This window comes from Pyrus communis, chromosome 9 (genome assembly GCF_041283825.1).
Source record: "Pyrus communis isolate YQ-2024b chromosome 9, ASM4128382v1, whole genome shotgun sequence".
In the NCBI taxonomy this organism is placed as follows: domain Eukaryota; kingdom Viridiplantae; phylum Streptophyta; class Magnoliopsida; order Rosales; family Rosaceae; genus Pyrus; species Pyrus communis.
This window is the reverse complement of record NC_142573.1, coordinates 16,374,794-16,399,551: the sequence shown is the minus strand read 5'-3', so window position 1 is coordinate 16,399,551 and position 24,758 is coordinate 16,374,794. Positions and strand designations below refer to the sequence as shown.

The window sequence follows — 24,758 nt, the reverse complement described above, 5'->3', positions numbered from 1 at the left end:
CTTTGCCGATTCTCCTTGGTAGGCCATTCATGAAGACGGCCCGAACGAAGATTGATGTATACAAAGGCACCTTGACAATGGAATTCGATGGGGAAGTGATTGATTTTAATATTTCTGAAACTATGAGATATCCCGTTGATGACCATTCTTGTTTTTCCATTGATGTTATCGATTCTTTGGCGCAGGTATACCTTGAAGAATTGAACGAGGACGCCCTGGAAACAACCATCACTAAGGCCATAGAGCGCAAAAATGAAGGATTTGGGCCAATGCAAGGCCACGGCAAGGAGGAGGAATTCTTTGCAATGGGTTCTAGTGAAGAAATAATTGAGGTTGTGGCAGCCCTTGAGTCATTGCCACAACAATATGGTAAGGTTCCACTCTCACTTTCAAATTCAGTTTCCACTAAGATGCTACCTTCTGTTGTTCAGGCACCATCGCTTGAACTTAAGCTGTTGCCGGACCATTTGAAGTATGTGTTTTTGGGAGAAGGCGAAACATTGCCCGTCATCATTTCATCAAGTCTCACGGCAATGGAGGAGGAGAAGCTTATGAGGGTGCTGCGAGAGCACAAAACGGCCATAGGGTGGACTTTGGCCGACATTAAAGGAATAAGCCCTACCACATGCATGCACCGTATACTTCTTGAGGAGGGGACTAAGCCATCCCGAGAGGCTCAACGCCGTCTCAACCCTCCGATGATGGAAGTGGTGAAGAAGGAAATAATCAAGCTTTTGGATTGCGGAGTGATCTACCCTATCTCTGATAGCCGTTGGGTCTCTCCAGTTCAAGTCGTTCCCAAGAAGTCCGGAGTAACTATTATCAAGAATGATGAGAATGAGCTCGTGCCTACACGCATTCAGACTGGATGGCGAGTATGTATCGATTACCGGAAGCTAAATGCCATGACTAGGAAAGATCACTTTCCTTTGCCATTCATCGACCAGATGCTCGAAAGGTTAGCCGGTCATGCTTTTTACTGTTTTCTTGATGGATACTCTGGATATAACCAAATTGTGATAGCTCCGGATGATCAAGAGAAGACCACATTTACATGTCCCTTTGGAACATTTGCTTATCGTCGCATGCCATTTGGCTTATGCAACGCACCGGCCACTTTCCAAAGGTGTATGGTAAGTATATTTTCCGATTTTGTTGAAAAAATCATTGAGGTTTTCATGGATGATTTCAGTGTATTTGGGAGTTCATTTGATAATTGCTTGGATAATCTGACCTTAATTTTGAAACGATGTGTTGAAACTAACCTTGTCTTGAATTGGGAGAAATGTCACTTTATGGTGAAACAAGGTATAGTTTTAGGACATATTATTTCAGAAAAAGGAATTGAAGTTGATAAATCGAAAATAGACCTTGTACGTCATTTACCCTCTCCTACTTCGGTTAGAGAGGTACGTTCGTTTCTTGGCCATGCAGGGTTCTATAGGCGTTTTATCAAGGACTTCTCCAAGATGTCCAACCCTCTTTGTCGATTGCTTCAAAAAGATGTGCCATTCAAGTTTGATGAAGAGTGTAATTCGGCATTTAACCAACTCAAGGAGAAGCTAGTCTCGGCCCCCATTATTGTACCTCCAGATTGGAGCCTCCCGTTCGAGCTCATGTGCGATGCATCCGACTATGCATTAGGAGCTGTTCTAGGACAAAGAAGAGACAAGCGGCCGCATGTCATATACTATGCCTCTCGGACTCTCAATGATGCCCAATTGAACTACTCCACGACGGAAAAAGAACTTCTAGCTGTGGTTTTTGCTTTAGATAAATTCCGTTCATATTTAATTGGTACTAAAGTAATCGTTTATTCTGATCATGCAGCTTTGAGGTACTTGCTCACGAAAAAGGAAGCAAAGCCGAGGCTTATCCGTTGGATTCTTCTTCTTCAAGAATTTGATATTGAAATCCGGGATAAGAAAGGAAGCGAGAATGTAGTGGCTGACCATTTAAGCCGAATGATCCACGAGGAGCATGAACATGCCGTACCTATCCCTGAAACTTTCCCCGATGAGCAGCTGCTATCCATTGAGGTAAGTGAACCATGGTATGCAGATTTAGTGAATTACTTGGTGGCTAAACAAATTCCAAATGAACTAAACAAGCACCAACGTGATAAGCTTAAAAATGATGCACGTTTCTATGTTTGGGATGACCCTTATTTGTGGAAGTATTGCTCAGATCAAATTGTACGTAGATGTGTGCATGATTCTGAATTTCACTCAATTCTAAGCTTTTGTCACACATATGCATGTGGTGGTCATTTTGGCACACAACGCACTGCCCTCAAGGTTCTAGAGTGTGGTTTTTATTGGCCGACTATATTTAGGGATGCTAGAACCTTTTGTATGTCTTGTGATCGTTGCCAACGAATGGGTAACATAGGTACCAAGGACCAAATGCCGCAAACCCCTGTCTTTAATGTTGAAATTTTTGATGTTTGGGGCATTGATTTCATGGGCCCTTTCCCTCCATCTTATGGTTTCACTTATATCTTGCTAGCCGTTGATTATGTTTCTAAATGGGTGGAAGCAAAAGCCACCCGTACTAACGATTCTAAGGTGGTTGCAGATTTCGTGAAAACTAACATTTTTGCTAGGTTTGGAATGCCGAGAGTAATCATAAGTGATGGAGGGTCTCACTTTTGCAATCGGACCATTGAGGCGTTGCTAAGAAAGTACCATGTCAACCATAAGGTCTCCACACCTTACCATCCTCAAACAAATGGCCAAGCCGAGGTGTCTAACCGAGAAATCAAACAAATTTTGGAGAAGACCGTTGGACCAACAAGGAGGGATTGGAGCTTACGTTTAGATGATGCACTGTGGGCATATCGTACGGCATACAAAACACCCATTGGGATGTCACCTTTTCGGCTCGTCTATGGTAAGCCATGTCATTTGCCCGTAGAGTTAGATCACAAGGCACATTGGGCCGTGAAGATTTTCAACATGGACATAGATGCAGCGGGAGTTCATAGGAAGCTCCAATTGAATGAACTTGAGGAGATTCGGAATGAAGCCTATGAGAATGCCCGGATGTACAAAGCCAAGACCAAAGCATTCCATGATAAAATGATTCGAACCAAGACCTTCACAGTTGGGCAGAAAGTGTTACTTTTTAACTCTCGCCTACGTTTGTTTCCTGGTAAGTTGCGTTCTAAATGGATTGGCCCGTTTGTTGTTACTAATATTTTCCCTCATGGTGCAGTGCAAATCAAAAGTTCAAGGACGCAGCAAGAATTCAAAGTGAATGGGCATCGATTGAAGCCCTATTACGAGATGTTTGAGGAGCATGTCGTGGAGGAGGTACCCCTCCATGCCGTGGAACCTAGTCAAGCTTAAACGGAGGTACCGTCCGGCTGCAAGACGTAAAAGAAAGCGCTTCGTGGGAGGCAACCCATGCATCCGAATAGAGAAGAACTTGGAAACCCCTTTAAGAGACTTATTTTTATTCCTTTCTTTTTCTTTACTGCCTTTACTTTGCTTTCTTTCTCGTATTTGTTTATTTGCTTGCTCTGTTGTGACTTTCTGCTTAAAACATTGAGGACAAAGTTTGATTTAAGTGTAGGGGGTAAACAATTTGTATTTGCATGAATTTCGTGGGATTTATTCACCTATCACTTAAAATATTGTTTCTTGCTGTTTTAAGCGTTTTTAGAGTGTTTTAGTGTGTTTTATAGTGTCTTGGTATAAAACTCCGAAAATTTGATAAAAATTAAAAAAAAAAAAAAAAAAAAAAAAAAAAAAAATTCTTTTCTTTGTTGCTATTTCGTTTCTGCCTTGTTAGGTTGTTTAGTTGTTATTGTTTGTTTGTTTATTAATTGTGTGAGTCTATGATTGTAACATTGAGAAAATGTTTGATTTATTGATAGGCATTGCTAAACAAAGAAAGATGGTGCTTCATAAAGGTTGTTTGCTTGAGGCCCCACTACGTGGCTTTACTCTTGAAGCGGAAGGCGTAGGAGCAGAAGGCATCGGAGCGGAAGGCGTAGGAACAGAAGGCATCGGAGCGGGAGGCATCGAAGATAGAGCATTCCAGGCCTCAATACTTGGCCAAGCGCTGGATGAGCCAGGAAAAAGGTGCCTCTGGAGGAAAGACGAAAACCTTTGACGGTCACTGTGAATCCGACCTTCAGACTCTTGCAGCTCATCAAGCTTCCTCTTCATGCCCGTCGAATAGTTGTTTGCAAGCACGTGCAAACTTCTATTCTCATACTTCAGCTGCTGGATCTCCTGCTTGAGACTTTCCACCTCTGCCATCAATGATTCCACCTGACGGGAGCGGGCAAGCAGGCGTTGGCCCATGTTGGACACAGAACTCGCACACTGAACACTAAGTGCGAGGGACTCTTGAACGGCCAACTCATCGGACCGTCCTGACAGCAGCCTACTATCTTTTGGTGTGAGGAGGTTCCTAGCTACTATTGTAGCTGTTATGGCGTCCTGCATCACAGAGTCTTCACCTGAAAGAGGACCGTTAGAAGAAAAAAAAGAAGGGCGCCATACATTACCTTGACGGGGCGCAACCGGATCGCTGCTGAGACTCAAATCTAAGCTAAGGTTCGATGAGTTTGCCATTTTTTTCAAAAGTGTTCAAAGAGAATGGGTGGATGGAGTAAATTTTCAAAGGGCCGGAGTCGGTTTTCAAGAATGGGAAATCTTCAGAGTGTGTTTGTGGCGGTGATTGATACCTCAATAAGAAGCCAAGGCGACGCGTCCACCGATTCAAAAAGCCGGAATTTCCGGCGTAATTTAGGCGACGCTTTCTCAGCTTTTCAGAAGACGTGTTCAACTTTGTCAAAAGAGTTCTTCTTTTCAGACAACACGTGGAGGCCATCATCGCAACTACACATCTTTAGCCGACAAAGCGCAAAGTTCGGCGACGCTTTCTCAGCTTTTCAGAAGACGCGTGCAGCTTTGTCAAAAGGAGCCGCATCTGCACTACCACGTGTCGTTCAGAAAGCGAAGGGGCGCCTGCTCAGAAATCGAAGAGGCGTGTTCAGAGATCGAAGAGGCGCCATTATTTCAAAAAGCCGGATTTGCGGGATCAAAACGTTTGTCGACAAAGGTAAAAAGTACCACCACTTGATATTATCTCTATATATGTCGACCTTCGTCTTTTATGGCAGGGCAAACCTGAAGAAAATGCCCAACTCTCCCTCACCTCTGAGGGCGCACTCCCAGCAAAGCCTTTCGAAATACTCAATTCTTTCTTCTTCCCCAAAGATGATACCAGATGCCTGGAGTACAGATGACCCAGGAGGAAACAGCACAACAAATACATGTGCTGATTCATTCACCGCTTCTTCAAAAGCAAAGGTATCTCATATCATCAAGGTCAAAAGCAAAAGTATCTCATATCATGCTCTTTCCCTGTCTTTTTCTTTGTCCTTGTTCTTACTCGCATGGCAAAGTAAAAGAAGCAATCAGCCGGCACTTGGAGTCAGTCTTCCGATCTGGAGCCAACTGCCTGGAATCTATTCCTGATTGCTTACCTAGCGTTGCTCTCGAGTAGTCATCTTCAACGGTTGATACACTTCCGGAGAAGGGACCACTTCTGCAAAGGGGAGCGAGTAAGGCAAGTGAAAATGATACATTGAAGCATGTGGAGACAAACATAGGCTGAGTTATCCTCCAACCCTTTTCAATACGAATTGGAAAGATTGAACAAAGAAACAAACCAAAGGGGTAAGCTCAGACCTTCGGGGAAGACCAAAAGAATCCTCCAGCCCAGTAGCACAAAGGAAAATCAACAAGTGGAGGAGACCAAAAGATTCCTGCTGCCCAGTTCAAGAAGTAGCACAAAGGAAAATCAACAATGGGCAGAAACCAGTTCAAGAGTAAGCCTGTGGAATCATAAAGATCAAAGCCTCAATGCAATTACCAAGGAGAAGATGGAATTTACACTCTATAACCAGATTTGCGTCTCTAAACTCTTCTCTTTGTTAATTACATTATGCCATGTTTAGTATGTTTAAGTGTTTTTTTTTTTTTGTGTATTTACTTATGCTTTGTGTGAATCTATGCTTAAAACATTGAGGACAATGTTTGATTTAAGTGTGGGGGGGTAACTAAGTATATTTGATGCAAATTCGTTGGATTTTATCACCTATCACTTCACATGTTGTTTCTCACTATTTTAAAACTGTTTTAGTGTGTTTTGTCTTAAAAATTCGAAAATCCCATAAAAATTTGAAAAATTGTTTTGAAAAACCCAAAAAGAGTTGTTTTAAAGTTGTTTTTGTGTGTGTGTTTGTGTCTTAGGATACCTTCCAACACAATGATAAGGATTTGGTTTGTAATTGCATGACTGTTAAAAAGAGTTATAAACATAGAGAAAAGTTTGATTTACTCTTGGTATATGCTTGGTTATGGTTATAATGTATGACTTCACATGCAATCATAAAAGAAAATTTAGTTTTTGTAACATGCCTGAAGGAAGGAACTCAAACAAATGCTACAACCCTGAGAGACTTGAGCCTATAACGTTCTTTGGAGAGTATAATCTGTGATTTCTTGTTTTCTAAAATCGTTGCATGATCTCATTATTCTTTGCTTGGTTATTACTTAGAAGGCGTTTCATCATATAGTTCCAAATGCTAGAACTCATGCCCATTTCATTCAAAGCATGTTATTGATTTGATAACATATATCAAGATGAAGTTGTGTAGTTGCCACCATAGCCAAATAGCCTCGCTTCCCATATTTCGTATATGTTGTAAGTTTTACCCCCGTTGAGCCATGTTAACCCATGTTCTTTGTTAACCCACTTTATCTTCACCTAACCTAGAATATGACCGTCCTTACCCTTGTTCTTAAAAGATAGTGAGCATGACTTAAATAAATTCCTTTTGAGTTACATTATGCAAGAAAATAAGTGTGGGGGAAGGAATGCTTGTTCTTAAGTATGTTTTGAGTAAAAAAAAAAAAAAAAAAAAAAAAAAAAAAAAAAAAAAAAAAATTTGAGTGATTGAAGAAAGAGCTCAAAACACCAATTCTGGCCCTAAATTGTCTCCCTTTTTGTTCCAAAGTTGAGTTTTCATTCAAAAGTGAATTCTAAGTTGATTCAATTGCCTTGCTCACTATTTCTTTAAGAACCTTTGTTTTCCATATCCCTTCGTTGTTATCCACACGCCCCAAGCCCCATTACAACCCGTGACTTCAATCTTGAGTGTTATGTGTTTCAATTTGTGGAGTTTGAACTTGGTATGAGCGTATGGTGTCACTGGTTCTCGCGTCTAAGTAGTAGCATTCCATTCATGAGATCATATCTAAACTTGATTATTAACTCCAGAAATTGCGTTCTTTGTGATACATATATGTGAGTGTCGTTTTCATGTTTACATCAATCTTCTCACATATGACTAGATTAGGGTGTGTAGTTAGAAAATCTGAGTAAAAATTGAGTGCATATCTTGAAAGGAATTGAGCAAATTCTCTAAGGCATGTTACTACATTCAAAACATGGTTTTAAATGCTTAATTGCGAACTAGTATGTGGTAACTATGATTATTACCACTATGATTAAGAATGTACTTAAGGGTAAAGATGGCTAAATTCTGTGGGAATAATGATTTTTAACTTGTCATGTGCATTGGAAATCCCTGAAACGATTGTTGGAAGGTGTAGGTTGTGTTTTACGTGTTTAGTGTCGTTTTGTTTATTTGTTTTTATTCTGTTTTGCTCGAGGACTAGCAAAAGATAAGTGTGGGGGAGTTTGATAGGAGCATATTCATGCGACTTAAATGGCTTGTTCTCGTGCATTTACGTTATGTTTCTCTAGTTATTTTAGTCCTTTATGCTTCTTTTGTGTGTTTTCAGGTTCTAAAGGGCTTAGGGAGCAAGAAAGTGCATTTTGAGGCTATTTGGAGCATTTTTGTGCATGATTTGGATAGCTTAATCATGGAGCAAAGAGGATGGACGAAATTGAAGCCTTGTATGCTCTTTGGGGACATCAAACAAAGGGCCTAGCCCAATCAAACAAATCCTTTGAGCCATGGAAAACCTCTAGCCCAATCAAACACATTATGCCATACAAACCAACCTATTTTAGGCCCATTCTATGTACTTAAACCCTAGCCCTTTAAACTAGTTCATTTATCACTTATCAAACCATTCACTTATCACTCACCACATATCATTCACTTATCACTTAACATATCATTCATTTATTTCACTTCCATACTCCTCTTAATTCCACATGCATTCTCACACATGCACATCATTCACTCACATTTCCACCATTCATTCTTTATTCCTTTCCAAACATCTCACATGCATTTCCACCTTCCTACTTCATCATTTCACCACATTCTCCCTCTCTAACCCTACATGCATTCATCATAATTCACAACACAAAACAACTTCATTGCCGTGGGTTCCCATTTCCTTTCCAAACATCTCACATGCATTTCCACCTTCCTACTTCATCATTTCACCACATTCTCCCTCTCTAACCCTACATGCATTATTTATTGCATCTTCACATGCATTCACACACACTTTACACATTCAAACCGTGAGCTCCCATTCCTATATGCCATTTTCAGATTTCCACCCACTAACCTAGTCATCAACACATGCACTTCCACCTTTCATCCACAATGATTCATGATTCATTCACTTTGCATCCTTTAATTCAATCACATACTTTCCCATTGTATAATACATCCACATGCATCTTTAACCAACAAACATTACAACCACATGCACCCTTTTCTCCACATTCCAAACATTGCCGTGTATCCCCTTCATCAATTCCAGCATCTTCACATGTCTTCTAGCTTTCCCTTTCATTTCCACCACTCATTCTTCATCATTTCAGCCACCTACATGCATTAATTATTAAACTCTTCATCATTGCATTCAGAAAATGAGCAAGAAAGCTTCTCAATGCCGTGTATCCCCTTCACCATTTCAGCACATTCCAACACCTTCACATGCAATTCCAGTTTTCACATGTTTTCCTAACTGATTTTCCATCATTAATTAGCCACTTGCATCTTAAACAAACAGCCATATGTTCCCTCCACTACTCCTATAAATACCCTTGCATTCATTCATTCAAGAGCAATTCACTCTTCCATACAAATTTCAGTCACAAACACCAAGCAACAAACCCCTTGTTGCCGTGGGTTCTCTTCATTTCCAGCATCATTTCCTTCTATTTCCACCACTTCCCAACCCTCCAAACCACTCCTCATCCATTTCCATAATCCCCCAAACCTCACCTTAGACCTTGTGCTACAACAACGAGGAAGAAAAGAGTGCCTAAACGTTCATACAATTCAAGTTTGAGTTGTTGGAATGTTTAGGTGTTTCTTTGATTTCAAAGTTTAAATTTAATTCTCTTTGTTTTGTACGTATAAGAGTGGAAGAGAAGAGTGTCTAAACGTTCATACAATTCACGTTTGAGTTGTTGGAATGTTTAGGGGTTTCTTTGATTTCAAACTTATGAGGAACTAAACCCCCTTTAGCTAGGGGGTGATTCAAAACTATGTTTATATTTGCAATATGAATTGATTAACTTTCGTTGGAATTTCATAAGTTGTGGATTCAATTTGTTTAACCGTTTGATTGATAATTTATTTATGAATGTTTATTAAGAATGCGCGCTTAATTTTCATGCATGAATATGACGCTAGAATATAAGTGAATTTCATCTAATCGTTATGAACTTATATTCACAAGTAGTGGAGGTTGCTTATAAACAATCGCGTTAAACGAATTCTTGGCATAAGTTTCATGCGTATTCCATAGTAACGAATGCCTCGTCAATGTTTATGATTTCCGTTGAACTTAATGATCTTTGTTGAATGTCTCTATCATGCGTATTCCATAGTTAGAGACTTTGATTAAGAATAATTTGGTTGTAATGCGTATTCCATTCAATCCAACGAATCTAGGGAAATCTGAAAGTTAATTTAAGCGGACCTAATTAACTTGGAGCATTGAGTTTCATAATTTATCGAAAGACCAACTGAGAATCAATTTTGTATGCAAGTGTAACATGTGTGGAGAAGAACCCCTTAGCTATTCCATCATCCATATTTTCATCACATTCATCTTTACTATCTGTTTTAAATTATAATCTGTCCGTTTAATTTAATCTCGTCCAACCACAATTCCCCCCCTCTATTTTGTTAAGTCTTAATCATTTGATTTGTCTTATTTTATGTTTTTAAGTATTTGGAGTCTTTTGAACTTGTTTTGAGTCTTTTAGTTTGTCTTAGTGTTTTAAAAGTTAGTTTTATTTATTTGAGTGAAGTGTTTAGCATCCCTAGTTAATCCCCGGTTAGAACGATCCCTACTTACATCATTACTACAATTGTCACAAATAGGGTTTAGTTTGTGTGCGTATAATCTACGTGTCACTCTACATCAGCTTCGTTTGACGACTCCGCCGTTTAATCGCTGACCCAACACGTAACTCCCCCAACGGATCCTAAATCACCGTGCTCCAACTCTGAGAAGAGTCTGGGTTGGCCGAATATGAAGGTGGGAAGATGACAGCGATTTGATTTTTGATACTGTATTTGACAAAACCCAAATGACAAAACTGAAGTTATATTCTTAAAAAATGCTCGAATTACATCAAACATGCTTCTGATCTACAATTTCAGCATCCAAAATGCTCAAATTGCCAAACCCAGATGACAAGAAGCTTTGAGAACCCAGATGATAAAAACCCAACCAAAACAAGATTTTAAATCATTTGGAGCGATCCTAAAGATTGTGGGAAAATGCAGAGGTGTTTTTTTTTTTTTTTTTTTTTTCCTGAGAATGAATGAAAAGGAGTGGACTTTGATGGTGAGGGAGAAAGTAGAGAGAGAGAGAGAGAGAGAGAGAGAGAGAGGCATAGAGAGGCAATTCGACGGGAAGACGAGTGCAAAAGGAGGAGAGCATTCAGGAGAGTGACAAAGAGTCTAGAAAAGGAAAAAATAAAATAAAAGAAAAGGATAGAACTATTATTTTTATTATTTTTACTATTCTAGTTCATAGTCCAACACTACACCAAACACTTTACTAACTCAGTCCAGTTTATAACTTGAAGCTAGTCCAGTTTATAACTTGAAGCTAGTCCAGTTTGAGATAGTTTGGTGCAACAAACGCACACTTATTTCATGTGCCCATGCAGCAAACAAAGATCAAGGAATTCATTGAATCCGAGTTCGTTTTCCCTATAGTTAACCATGAGAAGATGAGGACATTAAGCTATTAGAAGGCCCAATAGACAATGTTAGAAGATACATTACGAGACAAGAATTTAAGGCCTAAGGAGATCTTCAATGATTGGCTACATACTTGCAAGTATTTAGTGCAATTACCATCCGACGGTCAAATATAATCTTTAAATGTAATTACTATTAGATATTCAGAGAGACAGGTTATCAACCCATCTCTCAGAATATCTAACATGGTATCTGAGCGGTGAGCGGGTTTGATTGTGGGTCATGTGGGTTCGTGTCGGGTTTATTGCAACACCATGTTTTTGTACATAATGTCTGCTATGGGATTGGTTGCACGTGTAGCCCACTATGTGGTGGTCCGACCATAAGGGGGCATGTTAAATATAAGTTCTACATCGGTGAATTGAGAAAATAAATACAATATATAAGTAGATGGATCAACTCTTAATAATAGCGAGACCTTTATGATAAAAATCTACACTAACAATAGATGGTTAAATTGAGACAATATTGATGTGCTTAGAAAGTGGGCCAGTGGCCCGTCTTTCACAATTACAGTAGGGCCCATCGACCAATTCAATATGGGCCCAAAATTTTATGATGAAAACTCTTTATGAGCCCAACAGGGCCCAATAACCAAACCCAATACACGAATGAAAAACACGTGGATGAGTGAGAAAAGTGAGAGACAACGACCGAGAGCAAAATAGAGGTGTCGGAGTAGCGTACGACACTTTGTTCCCGCTCGATTAGTCGTTCAAAAGTAATCATCGTTATGATGTTGCGACTACTCTGCTGCTGTTGCTTCTTCTTCTTCTTCTTCTTCTTCTTCTTCTTCTTCTAGTTTCGTCACTTTCCCGAGAAAATCTCAACCGAAAATTTTCTCACTTTCTAGGCTATGCTGTGTGGAGAGAGACTCCTCGGTGGATAGTATTGATTGCTGCTCTGTTCTTCTTCTCAGCTACAATTGATCGCACTCCCGAACCCAATTGGGCCGTTACCACGTCATTGACTGTTTCCTCGTCCCCGACCGTGCAAGTATGATCCATTCTTACGTTTTTACTTCGAATTGTTGTGATATGAATGTTTAATTTGATTGGCTATTCTTGGATTAGAGTTTTGATTAGCTAACATAATTGAGCGAGTTTTTTTTGTTGTTGGATCATTTAGTGATTAAAAAAATAAAATCTTTGGCAGTTGTCTCTGAGATTGTAGGGTTAAGAGAATTTTAGAGTTTCAAATTTTAAATAAGAAAACATTTGAGAGGTTAATGTTTGTGTTCATAGGATTTCAAAAGTTTGTTGTTGGAAAAATAAGGAGGCATAATCTGGTGTTCACTGCTCATGTTTCAAATGCTGCTTTTCTTTTTGACTTACTGAATGATGGAGTTGATTTTCAAATATATTCTTATTTAAACTGTAGGAGTCCCCTTTCCAAATTTCGTTAGCAATCTCTCTCCGATAGATACAATGAAGGGGGTAAGTCGCACAGTGGTTTTGTTTCTTGCAAAGAATCCAATACGGAAGTTCATGATGTTACTTTTGGTAGTACAGCAAATGGAGCCCTTATGTTATCAGATCAAGCTGAAGAGGATCGGCCTTATGTTCAATTGAAATGAGTGAAACTGCAATCAATCCAAGGGATGGTAAAGCGGAAGAAGAGTTATTGAGGTTTACATTTGAAAAAGTCAAGGAGTCTCGCACAAATACAGATCTAGTTTCCGGAGCACAAAATTGTGGAAAGACTGCAGCTAAGGTGAATGTAAGGACTTAGAGTATATTTTAAAGTTCAACATGAAATTATAAATTTAGTTTAACTCGAGGTTACTTGTTAATTTTTATTTACAAGTTGGTTTTTTGTCGATGTTAAGTTGCAGAGTGCAGGTTGTTATATATGATGAACTAAATGTTAGTGGTCAGTCATATGAATATTCAAAAGCGAGAAGGACAAAGTACTAAAAGGATCGGTTAAGGTATAATTGTGTATAATATATTTTTCTTTGTGGTTGTCTCATGATTATATCTTCCAGTAAAGCTGTATTATGTTGATATTTTTTCTTCAGAAGTTTTTCACGTCAAAAGTAGTGTTCCTCATTTGCAGCAGTTGAAGAATTTATATATAAGTACACAATGTATAAAGTTCTCAGTCCTAGCTCGATAGTTAGAGATTGACATTTTTGTTTATTATACTTTTTTTTACATGGATTATATCTTCTATTGTTCATTTGTACCACTCGCATATGAGTGTGCATATGCTAACAGATTACTCACACATGCCACTGAATATTTCTGCATTGGAATGTAGGAGGGTGCTCAAAATCAATGTGGTACTCGTACGCATCTTCAATTCGAGGTTGCAAAAGCATACAAGTTAACCATCCCAACAAACTCCAAGAATCGCGCTTCTTCTCATTTTCATAACAGAGCCTCAGGTTGTCCACGTGCTATTAGCCTCGACCCTTCACAATTTCCTTCGTACTCCTTGGAGTCTATCACATTAGCCCAAATTAGTGTAAACTCTGCCGCTGTCGCTCCCATCCATTCTAGTATTGGTTTACATTTGAATCTACATCCATGACTATTTTTTTTCAAGCAAGAAATCGACGGGGTATCTGAATACGCCAGAGCAGCATGTCAACAACAAGAACATAGCTATGAATTTATGAATTAACTCAAGTAGTACCTTGACTTCACCTGTATGTGGGATATTTTATTCTCATGTGGCCAGTGGTCAGCATGAAAGTTAAGCTGTTACTGAACCTAGTTCTTTCAATTTTTATTCTACATAAACTATGAAGCCTTTATGTGGTTCTCGGCATCTGATGCTTGTTGATGTGGAGGCAGATCCTTGTGATGCGGGTATGTCTCCTTCGCAGGACACTGACTCAATTAACAAGTTAAACCAACTGAGCCACAAAAGGAAAAGGCAAGTACAATATTATCAGAGTACTAGTCTTCATTTTTGTTTTCACATGGCTACATAATTTTGTGTTTGAACTGCATTTAGGAACAAAGAGGCATACACGAGTGAGGCCTGCAAACGTTGCAACTGTAGGAGGTCTAAGTGCTTGAAACTGTAAGTGAATAGGAGGTATGCGAATAGCACTCATTTTTGTGTAATATGAATTGTTCTTTTAGAATTCAATTTTTTTTCAGACGTTTGCGTTGCGTATAAAAAAAAAACTCTATGAAAACCATCTCAGTTGATCTTATAAACAACAAATTTCCCATAGTAACTTGTTGACAAACAGGGAAATAGTGTTGTTGTTCTATAGTGTTTATGATTATATTTGAATGATAAGAGAGTGAAAGAAAGAATGAAAGAAAAATAGTGATGAACACAAAAGGATTTCTGATGCTTCTCTCTCAGCACACTCTACTCTCAAGTGAATACACCTTTAAATAACAAAGCTCATTCTTTCTAATTCTAATCAACTTAGAGCTTACAATTCAAACTCCCCTTTAAGCTTTGAGCTGATTTCACTCCAAGCATGTCCGTGAGTTAGTTGAACTTGTCCTTTGCCAAAGCCTTGGTGAATGTGTCTGCCATTTGTTCCTCAGTAGGACCATACATCAAATCAATGATTCCTTCCTGCAAAGTATCCTTGATGAAGTGACACCTTGGATCAATATGCTTGGTTTTCTGATGAAACACAAGATTTTTAATGATGGCAATTGTGGCTGTATTATCACATTGCAGTGGAGTTGCTCCAACTTGTAGTTCTCTAAAATCTTCCAAAACAAATCTAAGCCAAATTGCTTGAGCAGTAGCTTCAGAGGCACTAATGTATTCTGCCTTTTGAGTTGAGAGTGCTACACAATTTTGTTTGGCAAATGCCCAAGAGAACACTCCACTACCAAAAGAAAAGGCATAACCTGAAGTACTTTTGCTGTCATCAATTGATCCTCCCCAGTCACTGTCACAAAATCCAATTAAGACTGCATTCTTTTCTTTCACATACTCCAAACCATAATCTAGGGTTCCCTTTATGTACCTAAGTACTCTCTTAGCAATTCCTCAATGCTTGTTGGTGGGGCAATGCATGAATCTAGCAAGTAAGCTAGCTGCATACATCACATCTGGCCTTGTAACAGTAACATACAGTCGACTGCCTACAATTTTTCTACATGTTCTTCATTTGCCGAACCACTGCCATCTTCCTTACTCAACTTATCATTGGCAACTAGAGGAGTTAGAAACAGATTTTGCAATCACTCAGTCCAAATTTATTCAACAAAGAAGTGTCATACTTCGTTTGATGAATGAAAATACTTAAGTTGGTTTGAATCACTCCCATTCTCAGAAAGTGATGAAGAAGACCCAAATCTATCATCTCATATTTCTTCTTCATATCCTCTTTGAATTCATCTAGCATTTCTTGATTGCTTCCAGTGTATACTATGTCATCCTTATAAAGGATACAATAAGTATATCATTTTCTCCCCTTGTCTTAGTATAGAGAGTTACTTCACTTTGACTCTTTTAAAATCCACATCGACCAAAGTACGTATCAATTTCACCATACCAGGCCCTTGGTGCCTGTTTCAACCCATAGAGAGCCTTGTATAGTCTATAAACCTTGTCTTTCTTGCCCTTTATCTCAAACCCTTCTGGTTGGTCTACATAGACCTCTTCCTACAATTTTCCATTAAGAAAAGCTGATTTCACATCAAGCTGGTACAAGTTTTGATATCTTTGAGCAGCCAAGGTAATTAAAGTTCTGATTGTGTCCAGTCTAGCTACTGGAGCAAATGTCTCATTGTAATCAATTCCAGGTTTCTAAGCATAACCTTTGGCAACTAATCTTGCCTTATTCTTTTGTACTGAGCCATCCAAATTTAGTTTTGTTTTGAACAACCATTTCACTCCAATGATTGGCTTATCCACCAGTTCCCAAGTTCCATATTTCTTAATCATTGACAGTTCATCATCCATTGCTTTTATCCAAGCCTTGTCTTGTGCAGCTTCTTCATACTTCTCTCTCTAAAATGAAGAAATGAAGAAATGAAGAACAATTACTGAAGAAAATGAGCAAAGGATGGATGCTTCTCTCTGTGCAAATCACAGAGGAATGTTCTTCATTTGATTCTCTCAGCACACACTACTCGTGCACTGTATAACAGTTAGTTAAACAGCTGGGATCCTTTACACATCAAAGTGATCCCAGCCACTCAACTAGCTATATTGTAGGATTCTTACACACGGCAATTTCAGCCTTACATCATGAGCCTTACACTTGGTAGTTTTAACTCAAGTGAATACATCTTTAAATAACAAAGCTTATTCTTTCTAATTCTAATCAACTCAGAGCTTACAATTCAACAAATACAAGTCAACGATTGTTTATTCTAGCAGTTTGTCTCAGCGTGTTCTCATCATTGGCAGTTATTGTGAGTGCTTTTCAGCTGGAGTTTATTGTCTGATTCTTATGCATGTCAAAACTGCTATAACAAGCCTGAGTTTGAGCACACAGTTTTTGAGATTCATCATCACATTGAATCTCGTAATCCACTTGCATTTACTTCAAAAGTTGTTGACAATGCCATTGATTCTTCGGCCAACTCTACAGTAATCCATGTCATACTATGGGTTGTTCTTTTGTGTTGTTCATTTGGAAGAATTATGAGCATGAGAACTGTCCACAGGAAGACCAGAACTTGACGACCCCATCCTCAGCCGGGCACAAGAGAGGTTGCAATTGCAAGAAGTCAAAGTGTCTCGAAAAATACTGTGAACGGTACCAGGTTTATATGTACATTTTTACCCTTCACTTCAGTGTATCTCCTGCTTCTGAAGCATGGTGTTTCTCCAAGTTCATTGAACTAGATTTGGACGAGGAACTTGGTCGGTATTTATACGCTCTTAACCTATCCTGATGTGATTTATCATTTTTTTTCTCCTTTTTTGTTCCGGAAGGCTAAAGTTGGCTGTTTTGGAGGATGTCGATGCGAGCATTGCCAAAATACATTTGGCGCTATGGCAGGTCAGATTTTGTTTGATATGATATACCTCACTTTTTTGGTCTTCACTCGTTCTTTTTTGTATACGAGTGTGCGACTATCGTGTTTCAGCAGCAAAGACAATGAAACAATAGAGATTTAAGATGGTTTTGTTCTGTTAATCCTTCACTGATTACTTTTCCATGATCCTACAATTGCAGAGTCAGTATATAACGGAGCTAAAAGGTGGGAACCCCACCCTACTGCGAAGCTGGCTGCGAGCATCAATCAAACTCTCCGACATTTGAAGTACTTTCTGATGTAAGAAAATCTTACACCATTGATATATCCTACCTCACGTCCAGCGATTTCTTCAGCTTCATCAAGTAGAAGAAACTCTGGAAAAATTCCACAAGCGCAACTGCCATCAAGTAAGCATCCATCAGATACTGGACGCTTGAACTGGGGTTGTTCACCGGTCATTGCCACCCAGTAGTTACCTCAAGGTAACGTTCCCTGTGTACTGAGTTCTGCTGGTGCACATCATGACATGACGGATGATGATACACCTGAGATACTCGGGGAAACTTCTTACCCTTCCAAGGTTGTAAAGGTTAGCTCACCAAACAAGAAACGTGTCTCACCTCCACAATCCCGGTCCAGGTTAAGGTCAAGCTCTCCTACAGGCTTGACAAGTGGCCGCAAATTCATTTTGCACGCTGTGCCTTCTTTCCCTCCTCTTACCCCGTACCACACTTCTAAAGAAGGCACTAGTGAAATTGGGAATGATGATGGAGCTACCAACAAGAACAATTGGTACGAGGCCCGATTCGGACGTTTTTCAGAGCTGGTTATGGACAATCTGCTTACAGCTTACAGCATTGTCCAGAATAATTGGACAAAGCTATTGATCGGCTTCCAACTTCCACAAATTCGTCCAAAGACTACCTCTGTATTGCCAGAAGTTTGGTAAGCCTTGTTCTAAAAGGCAGTGCTATTTCTTGATGCCACTGCAAAGCTCGGTCATATCGTTGTATCAAAAAACAAGCAGTCATTACTTGAGTGCAAACTTGCAATTACTCTGTTGCTGCAATCTGCTTTCACTCTTATGATGAACTCGCATGCCCCTCTTGCAATATCGTTCTATCAAAATACAAAAAATAAAAGTACGAACTCGTAAAATAATAATAATAATAATACATTAATGAATACCAAAACAAAGTACATCCAAAATTCTGTCCCTACACTACTACTGCCTCCAGGTGGTATACAAATAGCACACCCAAAACTTTATTTGTAGGAAAGAACAGAACACAAATGGGAATTAGAAAGGTCAATCTAGCTGCTATACCCACATACTCCATGCCCCATTTTGTATAACGCCTACTTGTACATGTGCGTTTCTCATTCGTTATTGTTAGATACATACTACTTCCTCATTAGCTCCAGGTGGAAACTGCCAGATTTATGAGCGACACCCATCAAGCCCCAGCCGTGCAGAAAGCCAACTGGAGACCTCATTCATCTCTTTAGGGATAGTGTAGTGGCCGAGCCTGCAATGTTAAACGAAATACTCAGAAAATCTGCTTAAACCTCATAAGGGTTTGAACGAGATATGTTATTTGAGTATGCTGTTCTTATGGAAATGAATCTTTACCCTTCAAATGGTTTGAATGAAAGGTATCGGAATCCTGCTGAAGTCAAGCATTGGACCGATTTCTCTCCATATTTGTAGGGTACATCACTATCACCTACAAAAAATGTGTGATCAGTTTCGCATACTGATTGTCGATGATCTACAATGCAGCATACTGGCTTCTGGTGTGTGACATATATCAAGTGACCTAGAAACCGTTCAAATAAATGCAAACTGCAGTATTGGCAAAAAAAGTTCTATGGAGACATACTGGTTCCATGGCATTGCAAAATGGGTAATGATGCGGCACGCCTCAAAGCCTCATGTGAACCTTCAATTTTGTTCCGTAAGCTCCTGCACAAGGTTGCAAACCTGTTAAGTATCGGACAGCGGAGTCTTTTGGTATTGATACTCGGATCAACAGGTACAAAGTCATACCTTGCTCCTGGAAGCCAGCCGCTTAGTCCAACAACTGCCCTCAGATTGAGAGGGTATGGGTTGCCATTTCCGTACCTACCCGCAGCATAGCAAGTTGCAGAGTAAAGGGCCATTGCAGCACCCATGCTAAAGCCTCCAATACCGACTTTAACTGCCACAAGAAAACGTGGTATACATTTCAAACATTCAGAAATGAAAACAACCTGCATAAATTCGGAATAATTTCTTGAAAACTTGTGCAGGTTTTAACGATGATGATTTGTAAGAAACGGAGGAAAAAGAATCCCAGGAAGTTATTAATTTTAAAGTAGTTTAGAACTGAACGTACCATCAGCTGGCTCAGTTGACAACAAGTTTGCAATATGCGCTGCTGAAGCATCTAAATTCTCCCAATCATCTGGACCATCATCTGAAAGCTCTCCCATTTCAAACCCTGAAAAAAATCGAATAATTCAGAAGATTATTATCAATATCAAAGAACCACCAGATATTGGATTTCATCTGAAGAAATTTAGTTTTTTTTTTTTTTTTTTTTTTTTTTTTTTTTTTCTTTGGTTATGCCTCATGAGAGTATGAAGTGCAAAGTAAACTAGTTCTTCATCTAACCGAAATATAATCTTACATGCAGTACAAGAAAATCCACCGAGTACAGCCACTGGACGGGTAGGAGCAGTTGGGCAGATCCACTTAATCTGTTTCATATATTACCAAAGGTAATTAACACACAGGTTGAACAAAGTAGCTATAGATATAAGCGTGTGAGAACAGAAATACAAATTCTTAAGCTTACAAAATAGTTGGAGGGACATATATGCTTACATTTGGAAGTGGTAGAGATTCCAACATTTGAGATGTGCTGCAGAGAGAAGGAGCATAACATGAGACATATAACTCTTACATTATTCATCATGCAGAAAATTCAACGGCTAAAAATAAAATTGAAACAGCAGGTGGAGCCTGTGCAGCTTTTTGAACATGACAGCATACTAGTTGAGAAAGCATCAACACAAGCAACGAAAGCACAAGTGTGGTAAAAAGTCCAGAATTGTATTGAGGATAAAAGGAACGGCACCAGTTCATGTGTTGATCAAGCAAGAATAATCAATACTAAGAAAGCATATCAGTAAACAAATTAAGTGTATTTCTGGTTCCCCACTTGGAGAACAAAGTAAACTAGCGGCCCCCCAGTCATGACTTTGGCATAAACTATTTCCAAATCAAGCCTTCCCAAATTAAGTTTTCCGTCGATCAGATTAGAAGTGAAAGGGACATCTATCATATCATATAATCTCACGGTGCTACTGCTCTCTTAATCGAATTTATTCGATTAAGAACCTCACCGAAAAAATGCTGAAAAGATGTATAATGGAGCCCTCCTTTTTCAAGTTATGGAGTATGTACAGGTGTTGACATTTCCTGAAACAGGATTCCTTTTTCTCATATACGAAAAAACCAAAAAGTTCATCCTTCCAGTAAAGGACGTGTACTTGATACAAAGGGGAAGGAATGAAGAATTATATTGACTGGTGATGATAAGTCAGGTTATAAACACCAAATTTAGAAAAGGAACTGTCTTACGATAAAGTTAATAGGAAATAGAGAAGGTTGTAGTTTGGCGGTGTAATGGAAAAGCACACTTGATACTCAAATTCGATCATGAACTTAACTATTTAACTGAGGATTACTACTGTAAACAGCTGAGTAGGAAACTTATATGGTATTCATGTTGTCTTCGCTATGCGCCACAACATTAGTTGGAAGAACTTCTCTATGTGCCACAACATTGGATAGAGTATGACTTCAAGAGAAGGCCTTTCAGATACAGAACCGCAACAACGTATGGTATATCGCTCACAAACAGAGCAAAGGAATAGAAAGGGACAGAGAAACAGTACCTTGAGCCGTTATCTCCAAGTCCATGCAGCCAGACCATTGTTGCTTGATGCTTTCCTTTGGGCCTCACCACATGTGTCCTACCAAACTCAATTCTCTTAGCAGTTCTGCTACCTGAAATTTTCGTCAACAAAAAGTGGCTACTCAGCAACTATACAGGTTTAAGCTGCCACAATTCTTTTTTTTTCTAGGATATCGACCAAGAAAATCACCGTTCATTGCACTAGGAGAAATCAATAATAAGAACACAAAACTTAGACAGCAAAAACCGGAAATTGAGTTGCCTAACAATTGAATGAAATATAGTAAAGATATATAGACTTGAACAAATTTAGACAATGAAAGGTGCTAATGCTATATATGATGGGCAAGAAACCAACCAGAAGACATGTTAGAATGCGCATAGCTCATCTTTGTATGTTTTTCGGGTAAGCTGCTGCGCTAAACAAGCCGCTCTATTGCAACGAGCTAGAAGAAGGCACTGCAATGTAGAAAACCCGGAATGAGAATGTGTATTTATAGGCAAATGAGGTTGGGGGGAAGAGTGAGAAAAATGGAATAAAACACGTGTGAATATGCATCATTCGTCACTATTAAGATCAGTGTGCAATGCATACCAGCTACGCCGAAACCGCCTAGAAACTCAAAAGGAGAGAAAGCAAAGCAAAGCAAAGCATCAATGAAAATGAGAGGTAAAGAAGGGGACAAAAGTTGGAAGATAGCAGAGAGAATCCATGCCAGAGTTGAGCACATTCATCCATTCATTAGAGAGAGAGCTCTTGCAACATAGACAGACAGACAGACAACATCTAGAGAGAGAGAGAGAGAGAGAGAGAGAGAGAGAGGAATCTATGCTTGTGGGTAGCGGCCAGAAATAAAGCAAAAACCCAACAGCAACACCAAAAACTGAATAGAATATTGCTGAAAACAAGAAAGAATAACCTTAGTTTGTGAAAGAAAAATATCTTCTTTTTTTTTTTCCAATCATTAGTTAATGAATTTTTCATGATTGATGGATACCCATTAACCACTATTAAAGTTTTTCAAGTATTACAATTTCTTTTTTCTGGTTTACGTTCTAATGCTCATTTTCTAAACATGATATTAACAAGTGACAGAAAGCAAGAAATCGTAAGAACGAAGAACTGGCTTCCATCCAGCCTCCAGCTTTCTCAATCTATCACTTGTACCTTTTTTCTTCTTATAAATCTTATTGAATTTCTGATTGTATATACAATATTGCTACCAGGACATATATATGTGTGTGTATAAAATAATAATAAACAATAATACTATAATAACTTATATTTCCAAAAAGATTTGTGCATAAATCACCAACCTGGATTTGTTATATGGAAGAGACAAAGGGAAAAGTATGGGAACTTTTTTCTCTCCTTTCATCACCTTTGCCAAATGCCAACTTTCTTACTTTCCACTCCGAGCCCCCACCTTTTAAAAGTTTTCTCTGTTCACATTCATTACAGACGCCAACCAAAATCACTAGAATTTTTTTAGCGGTGACATGACGTTTCATTTTCATAATTTTATTATCAAACGATATTACTATTAAGCTAACTCTTAAATGATGAGTTTGCATAACGTAAGTGAGATGTTTTAAGTTTAAATATCGTAAATAACGAATTTGACATCAATTTATTATTCCTTCTTCTTAGTATAACTATATCATTTGTAAAAAAAGAAAAGAGTGGGTCTGAAAGATGTAATGAGTTAAAAGAGAAAAACTTTAGCTTACATGGCAACCACCACTTGCATCCCATGATGTTTTTAATCTACATATTATAATATGAGTGAACATAATGTCATGGACTTAAAAGTAGTGGTAATTAATAACACACATGTTTATGTGTGGATTAATTTGTAATACCAGATTGAAGTGGAGAAAACTTACTCGTCCCAAAAAATATGTCCAGAAGCATAATTACAAATGAATAATCACATATATGGTTTCGGTATCATTTCTGAAGTCGATCTAAGCATCTCTAAGGGACTGGCTAAACTCACATTATATTGCTTTACGTATTCTAACCTAAAACCACTAAAACTTTAGAGACTAGTTATGTTTAATCTTAAAACAGCTATGCGAATAGTTGCCAACTATATTTAGTTTATAAAAAATTAAACTTTTTTTTGTTGTCAAATTGCACACATTGCATGCGACTCATCAAAGTCGGACGAGTCATCAAGAGTAACACATGTCAACATCTGAGACCTCCACCAAACAAATCAAATCAAGTAAAAAAAACTAAAAATTAACCCTAATTGATCAAATCCCTCAATTATGGTTTAAATCCCTCAATTATGCCACTTGGTACTACGGTCTAGTAGTATTCATCTTCACTTGTAAGTGAGAGGTCTTAGATTCGATTATCGCTAAAGGCGCATTTGAACCACATTACTGTTAGCTTATTGTGAGGCTAAGCACACCCCCTCCCCCCTTAGTGTACATAATATCATTTGTTAAAAAAAAAATCCCTTAATTATGGTTTAATTCCTTAAACTACTAATTATGAATTAATTAATGACTAAATTAAATCAATTAGTCTAATTAAATTGAATCAAATACAGAAAGGGAAGAATTAACTCTAATTTGGACAAATTCTATCAATTAGGGTTTAATTTTCTAAATTAAAGATTTGAATTAATTAAGTGCTAAATTAAATAATTAGCTCAAACTAAGTCAAATTAGAAAATCAACCCCACAAATCGCTTGCCTATAAATACTAGACTCATTTTCAAGAAAGATGACTTAAGAGAAACAAAGTAAGTCCAAACCATTGGAGAAAACCGAAAAGCTCTATGGCCAAAGTAAATACCAAACTCATCAAACTCGTGGAGAATCAACAAGCCCACTGTGAGGCTTAGCTCACTTCCCCACCCTTAGTATAGATAATATTGTTTGTTTTTTTTTTTTTTTTTTTTTTTTTTTTTTTTATTAAAAAAAAATTATTTTATTTTTTTTATTAAAAAAAAAAAAAAACTGTAAACATATACTTATATATATGTTATATAATAAACTAACAAAAAACAAAAAAAAAACACAAATCCGTCTAGTCTACGTAGACCCCCGCCTAGGCTCTGCCTAGGCGCTAGGTTCTAGCTCACCGTCCGACTAGCGCCTAGCATCTTAGTACAAGTAGTTCTGACCTTTATTAGAGAGGTGAAACAAATAGAGTAGCAAAATGTGGTAAGCGTAATAACATTTTTATAAAATATTCATAATAGCTAGCATTGTAGGAGATACTAAGTTAAACTGACCAGCGAAAATAATTTTTGGAATCAAAGACCAGCTAGATTAACCAAAATATAGGTAGTGCTTTTGAAAATGCTCTACATTAACCCAAAAAAATGTTATCACATCGTCTTTTATTTGCTTTGGCAACAAGCAAGTTAACGCCAGAAGTTTTAATTATGATTAATTCATATTCCAATCCTACTTTAACCTCAAATGCTGTTATCCATACACGTACAAGTTTAACTCCTTTTGTTTTGTTCCAAATTATTTTGTAGTTGGTCACTCAGAAAGTGGCACAGGAATAAATCCTGGTTTGATTGTGATAAATTTGATAACAAGAACCGCCAATTACTCACTAAGAGGCTCCGTAGAGAATTAGATTAGGGTCCAAAGCACATTATG

General features: G+C 38.3%; 1 protein-coding gene and 1 pseudogene across 2 annotated transcripts; one reads left to right on the top strand and one right to left on the bottom strand.

Moving 5' to 3' along the window:
- Positions 1-11,424: 11,424 nt before the first annotated feature.
- Positions 11,425-18,222, top strand: LOC148694341 (uncharacterized; annotated as a pseudogene). The gene is made up of 10 exons (XR_015967028.1): positions 11,425-11,438; positions 12,662-12,800; positions 13,502-14,122; positions 14,204-14,272; positions 16,583-16,765; positions 16,843-16,941; positions 17,114-17,180; positions 17,358-17,457; positions 17,527-17,551; positions 17,633-18,222. The product of XR_015967028.1 is annotated as an uncharacterized LOC148694341 (transcript).
- Positions 18,223-18,316: 94 nt separating this feature from the next.
- On the bottom strand, positions 18,317-21,857 carry LOC137741032 (uncharacterized). Its single transcript, XM_068480840.2, has 10 exons — positions 21,721-21,857; positions 21,484-21,584; positions 21,106-21,217; positions 20,030-20,066; positions 19,833-19,902; positions 19,539-19,643; positions 19,211-19,361; positions 19,044-19,126; positions 18,794-18,887; positions 18,317-18,689 (listed from the first exon to the last, which is right to left on the bottom strand). Exons 2-10 carry the CDS (start codon positions 21,512-21,514, stop codon positions 18,602-18,604), a joined length of 771 nt encoding a protein of 256 aa, XP_068336941.2. The 5' UTR covers positions 21,515-21,584; positions 21,721-21,857; the 3' UTR covers positions 18,317-18,601.
- Positions 21,858-24,758: the final 2,901 nt, after the last annotated feature.

Coding starts and splice junctions, on each gene's coding strand:
- LOC137741032 (XM_068480840.2), bottom strand. CDS start 21,514: ATGAGCTATGCGCATTCTAACATGTCTTCTG. Junction 19,644..19,832: donor TGGATTTTCTTGTACTGCAT/GTAAGATTATAT, acceptor GATTTTTTTCAG/GGTTTGAAATGGGAGAGCTT. Junction 19,362..19,538: donor GTCAACTGAGCCAGCTGATG/GTACGTTCAGTT, acceptor TTCTTGTGGCAG/TTAAAGTCGGTATTGGAGGC.